The following is a 22,829-nucleotide window of genomic DNA, read 5'->3' on the forward strand; positions in this document are numbered from 1 at the left end:
ACCCCTTCAACGATACCAGTTCCTGGCGGGACAGGCTGCCTGCCAGACCCGGGACCGGGACACCGGCACCCGCCGGAGCTCGGAGCCCCGCACAGGCGGGCAAGGGGGAGAGGAAGAGAGGGAGGGAGGGAGGGAGGGAGGAAGCGCGAGAGGGAGGGAGGAAGAAAGGGAGGGAGGCGGCGTCATGTGATCGCTTCCCTGCTCCTTTAAGCGTCCACAGGCGGCGGAGCGGCCACAATCACAGCTCCGGGCATTGGGGGAGCCCGAGCCGGCTGAGCCGGGGGAATCCGTGCGGGCGCCTTTCGTCCCGGTCCCATCCTCGCCGCGCTCCCGTACCCCTGAAGTTTTGCAGCGCCTGGAAAGGAGGCGAGGGAGAAGGGAGCGTGAGAGGGGAGGGAGCAAAAAGCACACCTTAAAACATTTATTTCAAGGAGGAAAGAAAAAGGGGGGCGCAAAAATGGCTGGGGCAATTATAGAAAACATGAGCACCAAGAAGCTGTGCATTGTTGGTGGGATTCTGCTTGTGTTCCAAATCATCGCCTTTCTGGTGGGAGGCTTGATTGGTAAGTGTGAGAGCTGCAAACTTTTCCCCCTTTCTCTCTTTTCGGGCCCCTTCCCTCTTTGCCTCTCGGGCTACTTGTTACAGTATCACTGCCTTGCTTCTATGATCTAATTAGTCCGGCTATTGTGCTTAAGAAAGCAGAGCTCCATGGGGCTCCGTGGGGCACAATCCAGTCTAGTGGCTAAGAGAAAAGGAGGGGAAAAAGTTTTGGCCTAGTTTCAGTATCCACTTGAAAGGAAAGAGGGGGGTGGCGGGGGTGGGAATCTTAAGCATGGCGACGGATCGCGCGAGGAAGCGCTGGGTTACAAACTTGATTGCTGCTGCCCCCGGCTTTTTCCCGCGTTCCCCCCTTTTCCTCTCGGTTCCCTCCCAATCAGCTCCGGGAGGGCAACGTAATCGACTTTATTAGGAACAACTGAAGAGTCGGAGAACTGCGCCCGGCGCAACCCCGAGCCCTGTTACTGGGCTGTGATCTCTGCATGTGTAAACGCTTTTGGTTGTCTCAGCTGGGGGTTGAGAGTTTGCATTTTGGGTCCTGACCTTCGTGCCCTCTGGTTCCTCGCCGTATCCCCAAGCCACCCTCAGCCGTGGCCGTTGGCAAAGTCCGAGCCTGGGCTGGGAGCTTGGATGGGGTGAGGTTCGGTGGAAGAAAGTCCTCGGCCAGCGCCGCGGGAAGTTGGAGAGGTCAGGGGAAAACGCGTATCAAAAAGGTGTTGCTTTTGGCCTCTGGGGAATCTCCCATCCCCCATTTCTTAGAGCCCCAAGAGCCTGTGAATCTGGAGCCCCAGGTCTTGCCCTGGCGCCTCGGAGGGCGGCCCCCGCCACAGCCCCCCGCAGGTGACAGCTTCCCCCTGGGAGACCTCCCCTGCCGTGTATCGCCCGAACCTCTCGAGCTAAACAGGCTTCCGGGTGAAGAAGATGGTTTCATGGACCTTCCACTCAGAAAACTCCCTTCTTCTCTCCGTGTCTCCGTCTCATCTCCATCCTCCCGCCCCTCCGCACAGTCACTTTCCCCTCCCCCTCGAGATGCACGACGTCCCGGCGCAAACTTCAGCGCCAACTTCGCCGCGGGTGCGGATGCAAGGCTTGGCTTCCTTATTTCGCAGATTTGTAAAACTTTGCGGAGTGGAGAGTCCACGGAGGGGCTTTCTGCGCGCGCCTCTTTTCCAGAGCTCGCGTGGTGCGGGTGTCGTCATGGTTGTGAGAACTGCCCAGGCTTGGGCACCCCGAGTCGTGTGCGTGGCGTTTTGTCTCCAGGCTTGGGTTGGATGGGAACAAATGAAAGGGGAGTCTGGGTCTGTAAATCACTGTAACATTCAAGCTAACAGTTTAAACAAAGGAGAGTGGGTGAAGCTTTATCAAGGAGAGAAATTTCTAGAGGAGAACATGCCTTTCTCTGTGTATGTATCCACAAAGCAGAAAGAGGTTCCGAGTTTTCCAAGCTCATATCCTCAGTTTGGGTCAAACAGCTTAATTTTTTTATTCTTGAAATCCTACCCGCCCCCCCCCCCCGACCCCGCCCCAATCCCCTGAGCTCCTGTTTAGCTAAGTGCAATCTCCATGTTTCCCTGTATTGGATTTTTCAAGGCACTTAATACATTCTCTACTGGGAGCTGAAGGCAGCCTTCCCTGTGCCCTCACAGTGATTATGCAGCGGTTACAATTATACCTCTTGTCTCCCTTGATGAGCAGTTGCAGTTAGATGCCATTGGATCTTGTGTGATTTCAGTGGCAGACCATAATTAAAATTTCTTGCACCTTGTGCTTTCAGAATTAAATTGGCCTATTATCCCTGTCTGACCTTCATCCTCTTTGAGGTTTTTGCACAAGCAGCGAACCATTACACATAGTACCCTGGTATTTGTTGGTGTGTGTTTCTTTTTCCTTTTCTAAAGCTGATCTAGCCCATTATCCACTGTTGTAGGTTTCTTAGAGTCCTTCTGGAACTGGCATCATTTCTGGAATCTTAATATGGAGGAGAAGGTCCAAGGGCAGTCGCGAGTGGCTGCTGGAGTTACCATAGGTTCAGAAAGGTTGTATGTTCAAAGAGAAGTTTGTTTGGAGTAAGCTGTGCCAAGGGTTGTTTTTCCAATAGAACTTGGTTAATGACCGCACCTGGTGACAATCTCAAAAAGTTAGTGATAGGTCTAGATTTCCCCTCAATAAATGAACTGCTTTAGTCCCAGCTTTCCTTGAACAAGACAACTATCTATCTCTGTATAACACTTCTTGGGGAAAGTTGTGTAAGTTTACCTCTTAACCTTTCCTCCTTCCTCAGTTGCTAAGACTATGTCCCTAGTTCTGGCCTGAAGGCTGAAAAGATCAGATCCATTTCATTGTAAACACTTTGAATAGTGGCTTAGCCTTTATCTCAACCACTTAGTGATGATTTTTTGGGGGGGCGGGGGGCTGTTAAATCTAAGAACTTAAGTATGCTCGAAGACCCAAATATGGCAAATAAATATCAACAAAAGGTAAGTGATATGTTTCCCCAGCAAACTGGAAGGCAGGAAACTAAGCAAAGGATGGAATTTCAAGAAAGCGACGAGTGGAATCAGTAGCTAAAGGAACAGTGGAAAGTCTAAGTCCAGAAACCTTTGCTTCCACCCTCCCCAGTAAAAGGAGAGCTCTTTCACTGCTCAACCCTATTGATGGTAGGAAGTCAGGTGTCTTGCTTATGCAGTGTCTTTCTAATTCATTTGCAGAGGCCAAGTGAGAAAGTGAAATTTTCACTTTGAATTGGCCTTGGTATTTTGGTATAATGTTCCTTTTTGATGACTGTTGTCCTAGATGAAAGGAAACATGACTGCCTAGAAAGGGGAGGAGCTGAATGGCAAAGCTCCTTATTGTAAGGGTGTAAGTACACCACATACATATTCACAAAACAAAAACAACCACCCCCCTCCAAAAAATATTGACAAACCATGCACCTAAGTTGGTGAGGAGGCACCTTTTCAGTTAACTGACAGGCTTCAGTCTTCTCATTGGTAGGTTGATGAGTTTAAGATTCCTTTCAGTTATGAAATTTTATGAATTTCTCAGTGCCTTTGAGAATTTTATATGACATTCAGACCGGTGTTTGGTTATAGCTTTCTAGAATTGATGGGGGAAAATTTAAACACTAGGTAAAAAGGAAATAAGAGGGATCTTCCCCTACTCCAACAACTGTCTTAGAACTGAGGTTTTTTATTTTGGTTTGTTTGTTTTTGTACTTGTTTGTTTGTTTTGTGCCAGGGTCTAAACCTTTAATGGGATTTTGCAAGAAGGCTCAGGAAAGCAATGTGTTATATGGTAGAATTTGAGATACTTAAGAATTCACTGAATTATGCCATGCCATGCTTTTGTACAAACTTTGAGCCTTTATAAAATCATGCATTTGATTATTTTCTTAAGTATTGAGAAGGTTTCCTAAGTGGATAATTTATTTTGTATTTAGAATTCATTTAAAAATCTAAGAACCCCTGAAGGAAAAGAAAATATTTTTAAAGATATAGCTTAATCTTTAGCCTTCTTAAAAATAAGCCTGCAGAAAATTTAAAAAATAATTTTCCTTTGATTTCACGTTTGGTGAATTTTGTTCCTGGAGAAGCAGCTGCAGGGTGGTGGAAGGGGGGAGGGGAAGGAGACCATGTTCCCTGAAATAAGAGTGCAGCCGACTAAAAATCGTGAACTTGATTCCCTGGTCTATTATGTGCAATTTGCTCAGCTTCAAATTAGTCATGTCTGGGGGATATAATGGTTGGAAAAGCAGGTCAGCATTCCCACCTGTTCTAGAGACTGGTAAGAGTATAAAAGATCAGGATTGGATGAATAGAAAATTATTGCATTGTTTTAAGTGTACCCATAAATGGGAATATTCCAAACTTAAACCCAAATAAATATCAACAAACTGACCATTATTATTTCTTTAGGAAAGATTACTTTCTTTCAGAGGTTTAGTATGTGAACAATCTTTCATTGTTTTTTATTGCTGAGAATATTATGTGTGTATGTATGTATGATGTATGTACATATATACACATATTTATTATCAGTTTTCTCCCATGTTTTTCTGCTATTATAGTTTGAATAGGTACTGTGAATGGTTTTGCTTATGGTCCATTCATACAAATAGTTTTTGTTTCTGCTACTGTCATTTATTGAAAAGTGGCAGGATTTTAAGAAATTAAATAAAATTACAGTTATACAAAGTGTATAAGGGTTTGTTTCTCAGTGTATTAGGTTTTAAGCTTGTTGTGGTATTTATTTTAGCATATATTAATAATGTAATACTTGGCAGTCCTGAGTGTTTGGGTATCTGTTGAGAAAAGAACTAATGAACTGACTTTTGGTTGATGTTACTCCACATTTTTCTGTATTTGATTCTGCTTTTTATTTTGTAACACTTCATATTTGACTAAGCTATGTCTCTCTCTCTTTTTTTTTTTTTTTAACTACCAGAGTATCTAATATGGTTGGTAGAAGTACTGTGCAACTTCCGAAATTCTTTTGTAAAGAATGGAAAATCTTTTCTAGATTGAAATTACATTATTTAACTTTAAAAAAACTAAGCTGTCTCCTTGGTTATTGCAACAAAATCAATGCTAGTGCTAACAATCTCTAATCATGCTTTCATCTAATCATTTAGTACAGCCTGTCTAGCCTTCGATTGGAACTTTCCCTTTTTCTTTTTCAGAGTAAGAAACATTTCCTTGAGATAATAGTGTGGCTTTGTAAGATTTTCAAGTTCCCTGCCTGGAACCCAGACCTAGACTCAAAGTCTTTCCTAGCTGGTTGACATTTTGCAATAACGTGGCCTTTAAAAAGATTTTTTTTTTTTTAATCCATGTAGACCAAGGAAAGATTCTAACTTTATCTTCCTCATAAAGATGTTTCTATGGAGATTTAGAACTTGAAATTGTATGAAAGTCCTTCGCTGAGAGTTCATGAATGGTTCCTGCCTAGTGTGCAAAATATTGGTTAGATTCTAATGTGTACCTAGGATAGGACTACAGTGCTGACTGGTGCTTAGAAAAGACCGGATTTGAAGCCTGAGTAACAGAGGGGAGCCAGAGGTAGAAAGGAGTCCCTCTTAATCCAGATTCACTAGCTAAAGATTTCCTACAATGAGGTTTCTAATATGATGATAGTTCTCACTCATTTATGGAGAATTTGAGAGTATGTGAAATGAGAAGCCTTGTTAATTATGAAATCAAATAGCTATATTAATATTTCTTCTTGAAATAAATATATTAACTATATAGCTAATTTAATGTGTTTTAAAAGTGCACTGTGAACCAGGCCTTATTTAATTTGATCCACACAAAGCTTGCCACATTGATGCTGTTGTACTCATTTTACACATAAGTAAACTGAGATACAGAAAGCTCTAGTAAAATTGGTCAAGGCTGCCTAGTAATAGCTGCTGCTGCTGCTAAGTCGCTTCAGTCCTGTCCGACTCTGTGCGACCCCATAGACGGCAGCCCACCAGGCTCCCCCGTCCCTGGGATTCTCCAGGCAAGAACACTGGAGTGGGTTGCCATTTCCTTCTCCAATGCAGGAAAGTGAAAAGTGAAAGTGAAGTCACTCAGTGTGTCCGACTCTTTGGGACCCCTAAGCCTATCAGGCTCCTCTGTCCATGGGATTTTCCAGGCAAGAGTACTGGAGTGGGGTGCCATTGCCTTCTCTGTATTAATAGCTAGTCAGGGTCAAAGCTGGGATTGGATTCCAGTCAATCCAGAATAATCAACCGTTAGGTGCTCCTGCTCCCACCTGCCAAAGCCTTGACTTCCAGGGCTGAATAGAAATGATTTGAATGTAGGCATGATGAATAAGACTGCAAATGCAAATAATTTCCCATTTTTAACCATTGGGTAACATGTTAAAGGAAAAAAAAAAAAAAATCTGATGATAAGTGAAATGTACTTATAGCTGTACTTAATAAAGCAGAGCCTTGCCAAACTAAAGGAGGACAACTTCTGGGAAGTCTACATATGCCAGTCCATCCAATTTCTTCAGGTTCTAACCAGTCTCTGTAATTCTGTGAATCATCTAGATGGCTGAGCAGCCAAGTTCATTAGTCACAAGGTGTTTGAGTTCTACTACCTTAAGGAAAATTACTCTATTTTATTTTCTATAGTTAGTGGCTTTAACATACTTAAACAGTTAAAGAAAAGTTGCCACTTTTAATGGCAACCCACTCCAGTACTCTTGCCTGGAAAATCCCATGGACGGAGGAGCCTGGAGGCTGCAGTCCATGGCGTCGCTGAGGGTTGGACACGACTGAGCGACTTCACTTTCACTTTTCACTTTCATGCATTGGAGAAGGAAATGGCAACCCACTCCAGTGTTCTTGCCTGGAGAATCCCAGGGATGGGGGAGCCTGGTGGGCTGCCGTCTATGGGGTCGCACAGGGTCAGACACGACTGAAGTGACTTAGCAGCAGGCTTTTTCAAAGGAAGAGGAGAGAATAAGTCAACTGAGGTTGTAGAGATTTTAGAAGGTGTGGTTTGGCAGTGATAGCAGAGCAGTTGAAAGAAGAGCTTCATACTGGAAGTTGAAAATTCAGTTTCCCCAAAGGATGATTTTTGTTTATATATTCACCCATGCCTAATAATGAGGGCGTTTCAAACCAGAGACTTGCATGCTGATACCTTGAATAGGTACATTTTGTTCTTTGGAAAAAATGCTGATAGATTTTCTCTATTGAAAGATTTACTGCTCTCAGTTTTGATAGAGACTCTAAGAGATGATGGGAGACAGAGAGCATCGAGACATGAAATGATCATGTCTGTTTCATTGGTCTTGTGTTTTCTCGGAGGTGGTATTAATGATGGTGCAGTAGAACAGACAGGTGTGCCATATGTGGATGGTTCCCAGAAAGAGTGTCCAGACAGGGATGGGAATCGAGAGGAGGATCTTGAGGCACTGAAGTTCTCAGACTTGATAGTGAGATGTTTTGCATTTTTCCCTTTTCCTTACAGGGCTAATCTAAAAGGATTGATAAATAGAAAAAGAACAGCTGATATGTTTTAGAACAGGGGTCCCCAACTTCTGGGATCTAATGCCTGATGATCTTAGTTGGAGCGGATGTAATAATAATAGAAATAAAGTGCATGGTAAGTTTAATGTGCTTGAGTCACCCCAAAACCATCCCCTCCCACCTGGCTCTGCTAAAAAATTGTCTAACATGAAAACTGGTCCCTGGTGCCAAAAACATTGGGGACTGTTGTTTTAGAATACACAAAACCCTAAGGTTCTTTAGCCCTTTAACACTAGCTCTCCCTCCCCTCCATCCCTTCCTCCCCTACCATGTTCCACATACAAGTACATTTTGTAGAGGAGCAAAAGCAGAATTAGTGTCATCTGACCAGTAGTGAAGGATTTGGCCAATTACGATTTGTTGTCTTTTTGAAGATTTACTGGGTGACTATAGAAAACATTTTACATGATGTGTTGATTTATTTAGTCAACATAACAACCTAGAGCAGCAGGTACTTTCTCCAGAGTTCAGATGAATGAGAGGTTCTCACTTAATCACATCAGGATCTTTTTGGGTTTAATAGAGATAGTAAGAGGCCTGGCATTCAAGTCCATGATCCTGAACTCAATCAAGCCATCTCTCAAGTCTAATGTCACTCTCCTCCTATTGTTCCTTCAGTTTCTACTGGAAACAAAGAATCAAGTGTGATGAAACATTCTACACAAATTCAATAGAAGGTGAAAGTTCAGACTGGCTTTTTCTGATTTTACCCCTTTCCCAGACCACATGCTCCCATTACTGCCTGGGTACCATTCACTGACCTGATTACTTTCTGTACAAATAATTCCAATTCCTAAAATATATTATCCTGGGAAAGCTTGAGGGCAGGAGAAGAAGGGAGCAACAGAAGATGAGGTGGTCGGATGGCATCACCAACTCAATGGGCGTGAGTTTGAGCAAACTCAGGGAGATGGTAGAGGACAGAGGAGCCTGGTGTGCTGCAGTCCATGGGGTCGCAAAGAGTAGAACACAACGTAGTGACTGAACAACGACAACAAAAACACATTAACCTTTTTCAACAGCTATTGTAAATGTTGACCAGCGCTTGCAAGCCATGCTGGGGAAGGCTGAGCCTGAGATAATTACATCCCAGCTCCCCCGGCCAAAAGAAATTATTGCACATAGCCAACAGTGACTGAGAGTTGGGATCAAAAGCTCGTTGAAGTTCCTGACCTGAAGGCCAGCTAGACTTAGCATGCGCCGTAGGTCCTGAATATCGCTGTTGAATACAAGAGAGGTGAATGTGGATGTGGAGAAAAGAGATAGGGGTAGGATATGGACTCAGGAAAGAAAAATCAAGGCCTCTGTAAACATATGAGAGGGCTTCCCAGGTGGCTTTGTGGTAAAGAATCTACCTGCCAAGCAGGAGACATGGGTTCAATCCCTGAGTTGGGTAGATCCCCCAGAGTAGGAAATGCTAACCCATACCAGAATTCTTGCCTGGAAAATCCCATGAACAGAGGAGCCTGGTGGGCTACAGTCCAGGAGGTCACAAAAGAGTCAGACCCCACTTAGTGACTAGACAACAACCACAAATACATGAGAACACTCTTTGGGTCATAGCTGATGCCTGGATTTCCAGAATCTACTTCTGATGCCACACACTTTTCCCAAATTGAGCTAGTGTTTCTGTCTTCAAAGCCTGTTTAAATCCTGGACCTCCAAGTGCAATTTCTGCTCCCTCTTTTTTCTTCCTACTCTATTCTTTTAATATTCCTTGGTAAAGGGTGTTTTTTTTTTTCACTGACCCACAGGAATTATAGGGCCTTCTTAATCTTCCAGTTAATTCCCTGGATTAACTCAGAGGCTTTATCCACAAGTACACATTTCCAAGAAAGCAGAAGTGATTGAAAGAAGAGGCCAAGTTATTACATTTGTTTTGGCAAGGCATTATGATTTTTCTTTAGGAAGAAGGTAACCAATCCTTAAATAATGCAGTCCATCCCCCCTCCCTGCTCCCTGTCCCTCCAGCCCCAGATTAATAAGGTTAAGCTCATGAGAGCTGGCTGGGGGCCAATTAACTGCTGCTTTTAGTTTTGGGCTAAGCTCCTCCCAGAGAGAGAGCCTGGTGTCAGGGCAGCATCATGTCGGTGAGATGAACTTGACTGTAACTCAGCAGACCATCTGTGGTCTCCATGATCTCAAATAAGTTACAGAAGCTTCTTGACGACAGCCCTCAACTGTGATGTGGGGCAGAGCCTCCTATTTCATGGATGATTGTAATGAGGAAGCCACGATCCCGAGGACAAGGCACCCTCTGGGTTCTCATGGAGCCAGGGCTACCAGAGATGTAATTCTCAGAGGACTTTTTGCTGAAAACATCTGCTTAACCCTGTATCCGTCTCTCCTACTTTTCTTTCTCTGTACCTCTCTGCTCTTAGATTTGGAAAAATGTAGCCTTGAGGTCGTTTATTTTCTATTCTTTTTCTTTCTTGAGTCACCACCACATTGTCAAACACCTCCAGATTCATGGATCAATTTAGACAGAGGGAAGTGAAATAACCCAAAGCATTACTCATTTTGGGTTTGAAAGTGCATACAGAGTTCAACTACTTTCTAACATGGATTCCCATTATAATTGTTATGTCTCATAAGGCGCCTTCCCAAGATGGTAGATTTATAATAATATTGTTGCAGATAACTAGTGAAAAAGAATAGGAGTCTAAGTTGTTATCCTAAAACATGCACATTTTGCTCCAGGTCTATTACTTTTGCTTTATACACAATTTTAATAGAGCTTGGTTATGCCATTTTCTAAGTCTACAGTAGCTGGGACGATTTGCCATAGAAACTCACTGGCAGCAAAGAGATGTAGGCAGGTGGTAGGTAATAGGAGGACACAGGAAGAGAAAGGGAGCATTCCCAAGGTTGTGGGATGTCTGGATATAGGCAAATCATTTCACACTAGAACCCTCTCCCACCCCAACTGCAGTGGCTTCATTACGTTATAGGCTGGCGGATGTTAATTGATTCCACTCTCAATCTGTGTGATCTTAACGCTTGCCATGGGTGCAGCTTTTTGGATCCACAATATCTGTCCACTTTGGTATTATTTGGGCTCAATGGGAGCTGTGGGACTTTCTGCTATTAAATTGCAAAGTTGAAAGGGCCTTGGAGATCATCTTGTCCCACTTCCTTTGAGGAGGGACCAGAGTTCCAAGAAAGGGAAGAGGCTCAGTTTACACAATTAGAGTCTTGGTTTAGACTCAGATTCTAATGACGGTCAGCACTCCAAACATGTATCTCCTCCCGAGTTGCAGGATGAAAATCGTCAGATTTCTATCTGAGAACTTCGAGTATTGGGCAGAAAATTCCAGTTTGTGGTTCTTAAAGCTCTGTTGACTTTTCTGTTCCTTGAAAATAAAATTGTAATAACTTTACTGTTCTCTCCTGCTTGCTTTTGTGTACTTAATATTCTTAGCTAATTTCTTATGAAGCAATAGGATTGTATGGAATGTTAAGCTGTTCTATGTGGATTTTAAAGAATACTACATACTTAAAAACAAGCTAAATTTCTTGCTTTCTGAGAGTGTAGTATATCCCCTTTGTCTTGCCTAAGAAACTGTAAATTAAAAAAAAAGTGTACTATGGTCCTTACCAATCCAACCAAAGTGCCATTCTCATGTTTTAAGACTTCATCAGTCTGAAGCTTCTTGTCTAAAATTTTGTGACTAACTTTTGTGCTTTCAGGGGGTGTTTGTGGCAGGCATAATTCTGAAATTGTAGTGAGTTTAGGGGAAGTGACATGCCCTATATTTTTTGGATCTGTTTTACATACCAAAGAAACAACAAAATTGCTCATGCTTTGTTTCTGCCATTTCTTCACTCTGAAGGTAATTGCAAATTGAAAATTCAAATTGCCAAAATAGGGCTTAAAATGTTGAAAGCCTTAGGCAATTGTGACTGACAAGCATATTTTTGTGATTTCAGAAGTACAAGTATTACAGGGTAAATTCTTTTATTTTTGTTGATATTAAGCAGAGTCACAAAACACTGTTTTTTGCATCCTCTGATTTAACTATAATGAAATTTTTTTTTTTTTTTTTTTTAAGTCTGTGTTTAGCATGCTGGTCTTCAGGTGATCACAACCAAAAAGTTGAGTTCCATATTTGTGAAACCCAGCCCTCTGTCCAGGCAGATCAGGTCTTTTTTTTTTCTGTTCCTTTTACTCCAGGTTCTTATGTATTTTATCTGCTCTCATTTAGGTTGTAATTCGCCTGAGAATGGAATGCCTCAAGTGGAGAAAAGACACATCCCCACATTCCTTTCTTTTCTCTGGTCTGTTGAGCTAGTCCTGGCTTGTGGGAAATGGGCTGACTTTAGCTCCTGCGTGCCTGGGCTATGGGAAGTTGTAGATAAGATTTTAACTGAAGCTTTGGAAAGATTGCACCAGGGGCCTTGCTGTCACTTAAAAGAACACACCTGTACTTCTAAAAGAGATCAGCTTCTGCAAAACTGTGAGGTGGAGGTGGGTAGGGTGGGGAGGGACTTGACTGTGTCCGGCAACTCCAGAGCCTTGGGCATCCTTTCAGGCACCCTTCCTCCTAACTGTACAGCATTTGCATGCTCATGAGCCAGCCCGTGTTAAACCCTTGGCTGGCATTGGTCTTTGAACATGCCCAAACGGAACAGAGTTCTGCTCTATGAGAACATGCTGTTTCTGGATAATAGGTGATGAAAGAGAAAGAAACAGGATAATTTGTAAACACCCAAGATTTTTAAACGAAAAGTATTCTAAAGTCACCGTTCAATTAGCATTTTCTTTTTTCTTTTATAAATATCAGGAAATTCTTTCATGTCCCTTCTTCTCTACCCCACATACCTGTTAAAAAAGACAGAAAATATAGTTTGGGAGAAAGATGAGCACTAGGCTTGGTATTTAAACAAAATCAGCACTAGTATATATTTGAGAAGATCACATTTCCAGGTCAGGATGTGGTTGGTTATTGATACCAAGTCTGTCCAGGGAAGCCACTGACTCTCTATGCATCTCATGTTAGAGTAACTCCCCCTGCCAGGCAGCACTGGTGCAGAAATTTGAAAGTTGTCTCCAATGACTCGGGGTGCTTATAAGATTCCTAGGAAATTGTTGCACTAAAAAACAGCATGGTGTTAGCTCAAAGTTTTCCATATGTTTCTGTTCAATGATAGACTTACTGATCCTTGCATTCAAATAATCAGATTTTCTAACTAATGGCATGCGGTTTTAGGATTGATCAGTGTGTGTGGTCTGGTTCATTATCCAACTTGGACAAACCATATTCATGTTATGAACCTCAACTTTCTCATCTAAAAATGTCTCCTTCATAGGTGGTTGTGAGTTTAAATGAGATAAGTTACCTGCACGTATGTGCTCGATTTATCAATATACATTAGCCATTTCCCTGAATTAGAAGTTGACAAAATTAACTTTTTAAAGTTTTTTTTTTTAGTCATCCCACATCTAGTTAGGCTCATGGCAGCTTATTTCTGCCTCTTAGTGGATTACATAAAATTAGAACCCCAGCAACCCTGCTTGATCACTTTCCCATTTAGCATAATCCATGCAAGCCAACAGTTCAAGAAGCGTGTCATCCACACATTTGATGAACTAGAGCAATTAACTTTTTGATCCAGTTAGTGATAGTTTTCATTAAGATTTAATTTTAATCTTAAATTTTGCCTTTTAAAATGCTTGCCAGTACTCGTGGCTCTTTGTAGCATAGATGAACCCAGGTAGCTTGAGTTTTAAATGACTGTCACTCAATGCGTGGAAGAGAGATTCCATCCATGCTTGCTGCATAGCAAATCCCAGTTGTTCATCTGTTTTACATTATAAAATTGAAGTCATTGTCCATTGGGAAATGTTTTTGCTTCTAGATAGAACGAAAATGACAAAGACGTTTGAAAGTCAAGCTTCAAGGAAAAAAATGATCTTTCCCTTATAAAATATTAACTACTTCTGAAATTTTAGCTAGAGTTACGATGGTGTATCATAAGGAATTATAAAGAAAAAATAAAGTTAAAATATAATTCCTATAAGACTATAAGCTACATGGCAATATGTCATCTATCTTGCGCACCTTTATTTTCCATGACTACCACAGGGTGGAATGGTATAGATGCTCAGTAACACTATTTGAAGAAATAAACGCCTTGCATTTTGGACCTGTTACAGAGGCAGTCAAAATACTTCAAGATCAGCCCTAAAATTTGTAACACTCTCTCTGGGCTAGTCTTTTATAACTAAAAAAATATATATATTAATTTTATTTGTCCATTTTTGGCTGTGCTGGGTCCTTGATGCTAGTTGTAGGAATTAAGGCTCTTCTCTAGTTGTAGAAACTAGGGCCCAGAGAAGTTGCAAGGAGAAAAGGTTTGAACCAAAATTCCAGACTGCTAGGAGAATGTTTCATTACCTATGTCTACTGTTACACTGATTATACTACTAGGTCTGATTTATGTATTTGGTCTTTATTTGGCCATAAAGGCAGAAAATCATATGTGGCTATCCATACTGGTTGGTCAAAGAACTGATGCTTTTGAATCGTGGTATTGGAGAAGACTCTTGAGAGTCCCTTGGACTGCAAGGAGATGAAACCAGTCAGTCCTAAAGGAAATCAACCTTGAATATTCATTGAAAGGACTGATGCTGAAGCTAAAGTTCTAGTACTTTGGCCACCTGATATGAAGAGCTGACTCATTGGAAAAGACCCTGATTGATGCTGGGAAAGATTGAAGGCAAAAGGGGAATCTGGCAGTGGAGGATGAGATGATTAGATAGCATCACCAACCAAAATGGACATGAGTTTGAGCAAACTCCAGAAGATAATGAAGGCCAGTGGAGCCAGGCATGCAATAGTCCAAGGGGTCTCAAAGAGTCAGACGCGACATAGCAACTGAACAATCCATACTTGATGATAAAGTTTGCTTGGAAAAAGGGAGCACACCTTGTGCATGAATTTTGAATATTCACGTGAGAATGTGAACCATAATAGAATTTTGTGATTTCTTTAAGAAGTAAATCTGTTTCTTCTGTTCCATGAGGGCTGTTTTTTAAAATAATATATGATTTGCTTAATTAAAAAAAAAACTTTTAAAGATGGAAAATGCATCTTTCAAAGTTTGCTTTCTAAAATTTTGAAGATGTATTTATGGTTCTTCTTAGAGATCAGTAATGTGTTTACGATGTCAACTTTTATAACTGCCCTTGACAAGAAAGCACGAGACATCCGAATAACCACCTCTGCATTCCATTGTGTTCAGCTTGTCGGTCTGGTGGGTGGGAATGAATTCATCCACACATTCTTTCAGGTTCCTGAACAGTACTGAAACACGCTGTGCAGAATATGTGCCTGCAGGCAAACAGGAACCTGGGCCTATTGACTTTCCAGTGGAGCTAGGTGGAGATGTGGGAACAGAGATTTGAGAAGGAGATGTAAACTGAAAAAGAAGGAAGCAAAAACCAGGGAGAAGCCACACAAAAGCTGGACTTGGACTTCTCTTAGCCAAACCTACCTTTCATGGAGAGGTGGGAGTGTTGGGGAGGGCACACAGGCTGGCACAAGAGTTGGGAGAGAGGTAGGGGAGTGATGAAGAGAAAACGGAGGCTTGGAAGAGGCCACAGGAATTCCTCCTTGGTTGGGTCATCACACATCATCATTCAGGCCTTCCCCTCTAAAATAATGGCACTTGTGTATGTGTGTTCAGGCACCATGAACCTATCTACTGCTCGAAAGGCTAGGTAAAGCCACACTGGAAATGGGAGATTGCTATTTTAAATGTTAAGCAGGGGTTTGGAAGGACTGAATAGAAATCCTAGTTCTTAACAAGGCACATACCCCTTGTTGTCTATGTGATCTTGAAAAATTATTTAAACTCCGAGTTAGAGTTTCCTCATCTATCTCTTGGGTAAAATAGGAGTAATAATGCTTGTTTTATAACATTGCTGTGAGGATTATATGAAATAATTTGTGAAATGAAAACTGTGTGTATAGTAACTTGCAAACAGTAAGCACATAGACTGCGCTGCGTGTTATTTTATTATTAGTCTTATTCTTTTAATCCAAGAATGAGCTCCCAGTGTGAGGTTTCTCAGAGTTCATAAAAGGTTTTCTACCTCCTCTGAACCTGGATACACTGGTCCAGGGAGAAGTAGGTGGTTCTAGAGTCATGTTTAGATTGCTTGTGTGAAATTAAACTCTAGTGACTAGAAAGATGCATTTTTGTTGCCTCCTAATTTTATTTGTTTTCAACAAGAATACAATGATATTAAAGGAATTAAAGGCAAAGAAAAAAGGAGAAGAATCCTCCTAAAATCCACCATTTAATACAGTTCCATGTTAATTTTTTATTCTTTCACACTTCTGTGACTATTTCCAATTTTATATAAAAGAAATGTAAAAGCCTAGTTAGCAGAGGCTCAGAAGTTTATTGTTTATGCCTCTACCAATTATGTGCTTTCTTTGGAAATTCAGCAGTCAGTTCCTCCTCTCCTTCTAAAACTCCTCTCTAATACTTAACTCAAGATTGCTTGTTGAACCATTGAACCATGGGAAATTCATTTTCAAAATCTGCTTAATTGCTGTGAGACTTTTAATTTGTTCTGGATGATGGTGCTAATGTCTGGGAACTGGGACTGAAGCCCTCCAAAGTTGTTAATTCAATCAGCTGCTGTGTCCTTGCCATGCCTAATGAAGGGGGGGCATCCAGACCCCTCTCACAAAGAGGCTGGGTCCCTCCTGACCACCTCGTCAAAGATGAATAAGAGGGGCCCCCAAGTTAGGTCGAACACTTGGGGCAAATTACCAGGATGTCAGTCCACATTATCCAAAGCCCTGGGTTGTGCTTCCCCAAATAATTATTTGGTATGTTTTATGTAGGACTCCAGAGTTTTAAGGCATGGTTTTTGTGTGCATGTGTTCACACCTGCTAATCTACAAAATTCTTTAATCACTGAGGGTCCATTTGGCTCTGTCTGCAATCTGTAAGATCATAAACATAACCTCCAGACTATTGATATTCCTGTTAACCACTGAAGTTTTCCATGGTGCGACTGGTGAAAGCTTGCTCTGTCTTCATGATAAATTAGCTTGTTTATTCCTCTTCTGCTTATTTCTATCCTGCTGTTGGTTAGTGTAATGAAGCAGAAGTCCATTGTGTATGTTCATTGGGTAGCGATCCTCTGGCACCAAAGGGGGTAATTGAGTAGAAAGGCAGAATGCTGTTGGTGCATGGGAGAAGTTAACACCACATGAGGTCACCAGGCTTCAAGCTTTAATCAATGTGGACACAATGCAATTGAGATTTTGAAAAGGGTTTGTTTATAGTGTGAGAGTAAGGGTCAGTAGTTAATTTGAAATGCTGTAGGTGTGTTTTCCTTGAACCAAGAAGGTACAGAGCATGTGTCATACAGGATTGTAAATATCCTCAAGGGAGGGATGTAATTGGGGTGGGGTTTAAAAAGAAGGGCATTTGAGAACTTCAATATCCTTATTATTGACCCATCCATATTTTACTTAAACTTTTATCATTCTTCAAAAATGATAAAGGGAGTGTAGAAAAAACACTAAGTCTATAGTATAGAGGCACAGCCTTACCAAGAAACAACTTTTCTTTTGCTTTCCTTTGGGAAGATACTTGAAGTGCTATAAAATATCACTAAATTACTAAGAGTAGTACTGGCTGCTAGTTCTCAAAGAATTCTTACTCTCAAACTCTCAAAAGTTTATATCTTTTAGGATTGTTAATTTCTGTGGCTTGAATGAGATAGTATGAAAACCCTTAACCCTCTGCTCATTTATGCTGCTGCCTTTTTCCATTTCAGGCTTCAATCTAAACCAGGCATGTCTGTCTGCTTTTTGCATTATCTTTGACATTTCTCTCCATTACTTAATTATCTTAAGTTTCAACAGCATGGAACACCACACTTTTATTCCAATTTGAAAGTAGAGAGGGCCCTGTCCTTTTGTTGCAAGGAAACTGCAGACCAATGTCTGGTTTTCAGAAACGACTGTGGGAAGAGAATGTGAAGGCTATGCAGAGCCGATGACTAGATAGGGACTCAGAGATGCTTTGTTAAGTGCATGTTAAACCTCTGATGACTTCATACTCCTAATACCTCGTATTTATACAGTGCTTTTATCCTTCATACTTTCATAGGAGTTATCATAGGAGTTTCATAGTTGTTGATCTTACCAACAACACTCTGAGACAGGCCAGTCTACCAGGAATATTCACATTTTTAAGTTATGGAAACTGAAATGGAGAATAGCTGTGTTGGTTTTGTTTGAGAGGGATTGATTTGGTGAGATCTATTTGTCGTGGAATTACTCTGAGGATTTGAAAAGTAATTGCTACATGATGATAGGATAAAGAATGGGAAAATAGCTTTTTTTTTTTTTTTTTAATATAGAGAATTAGTTTTTGTAGAAGTTGCTGTATGTTAACCAAACATTACTTTCAGAACTATCTTTTAGGACAAGTTCATGCCATCTGTGGTTCATCATCTTTAATTTCCCCATGTAACACCCAGCTGCTCTCTTAAACAACTGTTAAGCAAAGATGTAAAAAGTGTCTTTGAAGGAACAACAGATTGTACCCGTTGAAGGTGTCCAGGTGTTTTGACCTTTCCCTGAGCAGAATCTCAGTCTTTAGAACCCTATGGAAAATCTTACAGAAGGAGCCATGGAGCACCTTGAGATAAGAGTGAAACTAATTTACTAATCTTAGCTAGTAAATGATGCTGTATGGTTACCCACTGTAGTAATTCTTCTTCCTTGGAGTGCCTTTCTCCCTTCAAGTCATGCCAACAAATATGCATTGAAAGGCCATTTCTGGTGTTGGTATGATAGCCTATAGAATGGATTATCATAATTATATTATCTAATCTACTGTCGGACATTAATGATATTTCCTCTTTGGGGGCTATATAGTAGCAATACTGGGAAAATCTTCCTTGTAGTTAAATTTTTATTCATACCCTTAATTATTTTTTTTTTTAGCAATTTCACATCTGTGAATTTGTTTGAGGTCAAAAATCATGGCAAAAAATTAAGACAAAGAAAAGGAATTTGCCTGGGAGTACAGGAGTTAAGACTTTGCACTTTGATCCCTAGTCAGGGAACTAAGATTCCACATACCGCATGGCCAAAAAAAAAAAATCATGCTCATTTTAAAAGATTTTGATAATAATCTCTGCTTGCCCTTTGAAATCAATAATTAACACCCGTATACCTCATAAGTCAATCGTGGGAGTGTTCCAATCCCTGAATCTTGGCCAGTACTGGGCATTACTTTTATTTTATTTTTTTAGCAATTTTGCCAATGTGCCAAGAATATTGCTTCTATTAATTTACATTTCTTTGGTTACTAGTGAGAGTGAACCTATTTCCATATGCTTATTGGCTATTTGTACTCCTTTGTGACTTGTCTGTTTGTTTCCTTTCTTTAGTATGCTATTTTCAAAGCTGACCATTTTTGTAGTACAACTTCTTAGAGATTATTAGGGAAAGAGGAAAGACTTACTAGGGAGAATGGTTCAGCCTAATTCCGTTGATAGCAAGATTCTGCACTTCCTTTGTGGTACCTCCCCTTTCTCAATCTCAGACCATGAGGTTTGAGACTCTTCACCTCTGACTTCAGTGATGGGATGTGACCAAGCCACAGGGGCACGTGGCTCAATTTAGTCTAATCAGAATGAAGTCTGAGACTTGTTGTGGAAGCTACCAGGAGGAGATGTCCTCTCTGTTTAATATTGAACTTGAACTCGGATAACATGAACCTGGAACTGTTGGAGTCCTTCCCACGAATCCTGAAAATGAAGCTAGCAAAATATAAGCTAGAATTCAGTGACTGTAAAGAAATGAGATCTGTTGATATAATTTGATTTCTCAAAACAATTGCTATCTAATGACCAGTCTGTCTCTGGACATTTTTCATCGTCTCTTTACAAATTTATTGATTAATTTAATTTTTGCTAAAGCAGCTTGATGCAGGGTTTCCTTTCTTTTGCAACCAAAAGACCCCAGACTAATACACTTACTATGCCTTTAGTTAAAGGTAGATTAATGGAGACCACTACTCTATCATAGAAAGCGTGTTTGGAGAGTTTGCTCATGTCTGGTGGAATAGGCCTTCAGTAGCAATTAAAAAATAAAAATTAGGCATGGAACCAACCTCTGTTAGGCACAGCTCTTCCAACTAGAGCAGTAGTTGAAATGGTGTGTGTGTGTGTGTGTGTGTGTGTGTGTGTGTGTGTGTGTTGCACCACTGTTGGAGCACCAACTGGCTGGTAAAGATCATTAGTGACAATTCTTGGAACTTGGCCAGGCTGTTGGCTCTGAAGCAAAGCTCACTGCAACATGTACTCCTGCTGAGCTGGCTGTGTGTGTGTGAAATGAATGGCAAGAAGATGTCCCAGCAGCTAAAATGAGGTTCTTGAAGGCACAGGAGAAACTTTAATGACTACCCAAGTAGACTAGTATTTGAGAGGAATGGTTGGGAAACTTGAGTAGGTATTTTGATGACTCGAAGTTTCTTTGGGACATCCAGAAGTCTGTGAGGCAGAACAAACAATGAGCTGGTACATGTTACTACAGTCCCTGAGCTGGGTTAGTCATGGGCTGTAGAAGGAATGCACACATGGATCTTGCCTTCAGGCAACTTAAATTTGGAGAGGCAAGAGCGATAAAATAAAGATATTTGTTAAGGTCAAAGTGAGTGAAATAGACTAAGTGTTCTAAGTATTTTTTAGATCAGATAAAAGTAATTTTTTTGAAGAATTAGGGAGTTTGACCTGGGCCTTTGTGGTATGGGTGGTCATTGGAAGCACAATTTGATGTGCATAATTAAAAACAAGATTCATATCATTCAAGGTACTGAATTAAGAATAAACTTAATAGAAAAAGCTATGAGCAGTGTATCAGAAATCTGGCCCATTTGCCTCCCTAGACGTATCATTTAATCCCTTATGCTTCCTCTTGCCTTTGATTATTTGCTAAGTAGAGCTAGTAATGCTTTCCCATGGCAAATAAAAACAGAGGCATGTTTTTCTCAAAGCCAAATATGTTGGCCTTTACCACTCATTTCTTTTCTTTGTGTCAAGGGCATTAAAGTAAGTCCTCAGAGTCTTTGACAGATTAGAAATCTGTTTAGATACATCAAGAGGCATAAATCATGATAATCTGTTCATCTATCTTGTCATGGAAAGAAAGCATGAAGTTAATGAGTTGAAATCTCAAGGAACCTTCTTCTTACCAGCTGTGAGACTAGGTTTAGTATCTTGTCTGTAATTGCCACAGATCTCTACATCTGTAAATAAGAAGATGTGTATGAAGGCAGGGAATTTATCTTCTGAAATGCACCAAAGAAAGATAAGGTGGCCCTGCTTTAGCTGAGTACACAGGCAGGACGTATATAAAAATATCGTTAATAAAACAGCAGGATCTGATAAAAATGTTAGGTAGTATTCATTGAGCACTTACTATGTGCTAGGCAATGCTCTGTTTTATATGCATATCTTGTCCCACTGACATGGTTGAGCTGGAACTTTGAGCTAAGAATCTTTGTCTTATTTGCTGTTTTCGTGTTTAAAGGTCTAGAGAGACTGAATGATCCTGAAAGCACCGATTTGGACCTCTTTAACTCGATAATTATATTTTCTTTAAAAACTGTGCTTTCTAAAAGCAGTGGTTTGGGGGACGAAACCTGGGGGTGGCTGTAAATTGACTAGAAGGTTTACAAATACCCATAAGGACAGGCATTGTGTTAGTCATTGTGGGCAAATCCATTCAGCCTAGAGCCTTCCGTCTGTATTTCCCTTTGTGAACTCTTTTGCTGAATGTCCCGTCATCCTTTGTGAGATGAGGTCCTGTTCATCCTGTCTGCTTTCACGACATAAATGTTTTAGGAACTCTCCACAGACTGGCTGGATTGTCTCTTTGGGCTATGAACAGATTGTGTGGGTGATGAGACAAGTAGGAAAAGACTCAGCAATCAAAACAGGGGGGTGGAAAGCTCTTTCTCTGGCTCTCAGAATGGAGCTTGGACACAAAGGGAACTTCGTTAATCATGCCTCCTTTGTAATCAGAATGGTGGAGGCATTTTTTAAAACCACTATTATTTTGTCCTCTGTCTCGTCTGAGTGAAACCAATTGTTAATAGCTAATCAAGGAGTTAAAAATTTCCCAGACATGGCCAGGCAGAATCAACTTCACTTGATAAAGTAGTGGGTGGATTCTGGTTGGAAAACCAAGTCAGGCTTCTTGCAGACATGGTGCTGACCTGATAGGATCTCCTTGTCCACGATCAACCTGGTCGCAGCTTTGTGCTTGGCAGAAAATTTCACCCATGTTTGGAAATGGGGAAGAGAGAAGCTTGAGGAATTTCGGTGAGTTAGGATTCAGTCACTTTGTAATACTAAGCAAATACTGAATGGACAGCTTCAAACATCTCAATTTACTGAGCAACTTGGACAACTTACTTGTTTAGTCTTTCTGTAGTCCCTTTCTTAGAAATCAAAGGGGGATAATAATCTTTGCTCCCCACTTAATGGGTGCAAAATAATGAGAATGTAAATGCTTTGTGTGTCCTGGAGATGAAGAGATAGGGAGAATTCTCCTAGTGTTATTCATATTTAATATGGTAAGATGAATCAGTATATTTTTTTTTAACCTGTTATTATTTTAGCACCTCTTCCCTTTTACAAGGGAGGTTGTGTGCCTTAGCAGAAGTTGACTTTGTAACAGTTTCATTTTCCAAGACAGGTCCAACAAATTTACAGTGTGGCTGGTTTTCCAAGTGGAAAGTTTGAGGTTAGCTCTGTCCTATCCGTTCCCTGAATCTGGTGATGAATTGTTCATTGAGGCTTATCAAAGACAGTGAAGCCAAAGGCAGTATTAGCATTTAGAAGAAAGCTAATGAACTATTCTTCTAGTTGCTCCTTTGTTGTCATTCAGTCACTAAGTCGTTTTCAACTCTTTGCGACCCCATGGCCTGCAGCACGCCAGGTTTCCTTGTCTTTCACTGTCTCCCAGAGTTTGCTCAGACTCATGTCCATTGAGTTGGTGATGCTATCTGTCCCTTCTCCTCCTGCCCTCAGTCTTTCCCAGCATCAAGGTCTTTTCCAGTGAGTTGGCTCTTCGCATCAAGTGGCTAAAGTATTGGAGCTTCGGCTTCAGCATCTGTCCTTCCGATGAATATTCAGGGTTGATTTCTTTTAGGCTTGATTTCAGTCCAAGGGACTCTCAGAGCCTTTTCCTTACCTGG

The 22,829-nt window shown here is 41.0% G+C and overlaps 1 protein-coding gene across 4 annotated transcripts in view; it reads left to right on the top strand.

Annotated features, from left to right (window-relative positions):
- Nucleotides 1-208: 208 nt before the first annotated feature.
- The window catches only part of WLS (Wnt ligand secretion mediator), a 116,513-nt gene continuing 93,892 nt past the window's right edge, over nucleotides 209-22,829 (top strand). The window contains exon 1 of one of the 4 annotated variants that reach the window (XM_070786340.1): nucleotides 209-563. In XM_070786340.1, the coding sequence (XP_070642441.1) occupies nucleotides 458-563 (106 nt within the window). In that variant the 5' untranslated portion in view covers nucleotides 209-457. The remainder of the gene's footprint in view (nucleotides 564-22,829) is intronic. The other 3 variants (XM_070786341.1, XM_019957286.2, XM_070786342.1) reach the window with 3 other exon arrangements.

The sequence above is a fragment of the Bos indicus genome, chromosome 3 (genome assembly GCF_029378745.1).
Source record: "Bos indicus isolate NIAB-ARS_2022 breed Sahiwal x Tharparkar chromosome 3, NIAB-ARS_B.indTharparkar_mat_pri_1.0, whole genome shotgun sequence".
NCBI classification, from domain to species: Eukaryota; Metazoa; Chordata; class Mammalia; order Artiodactyla; family Bovidae; genus Bos; species Bos indicus.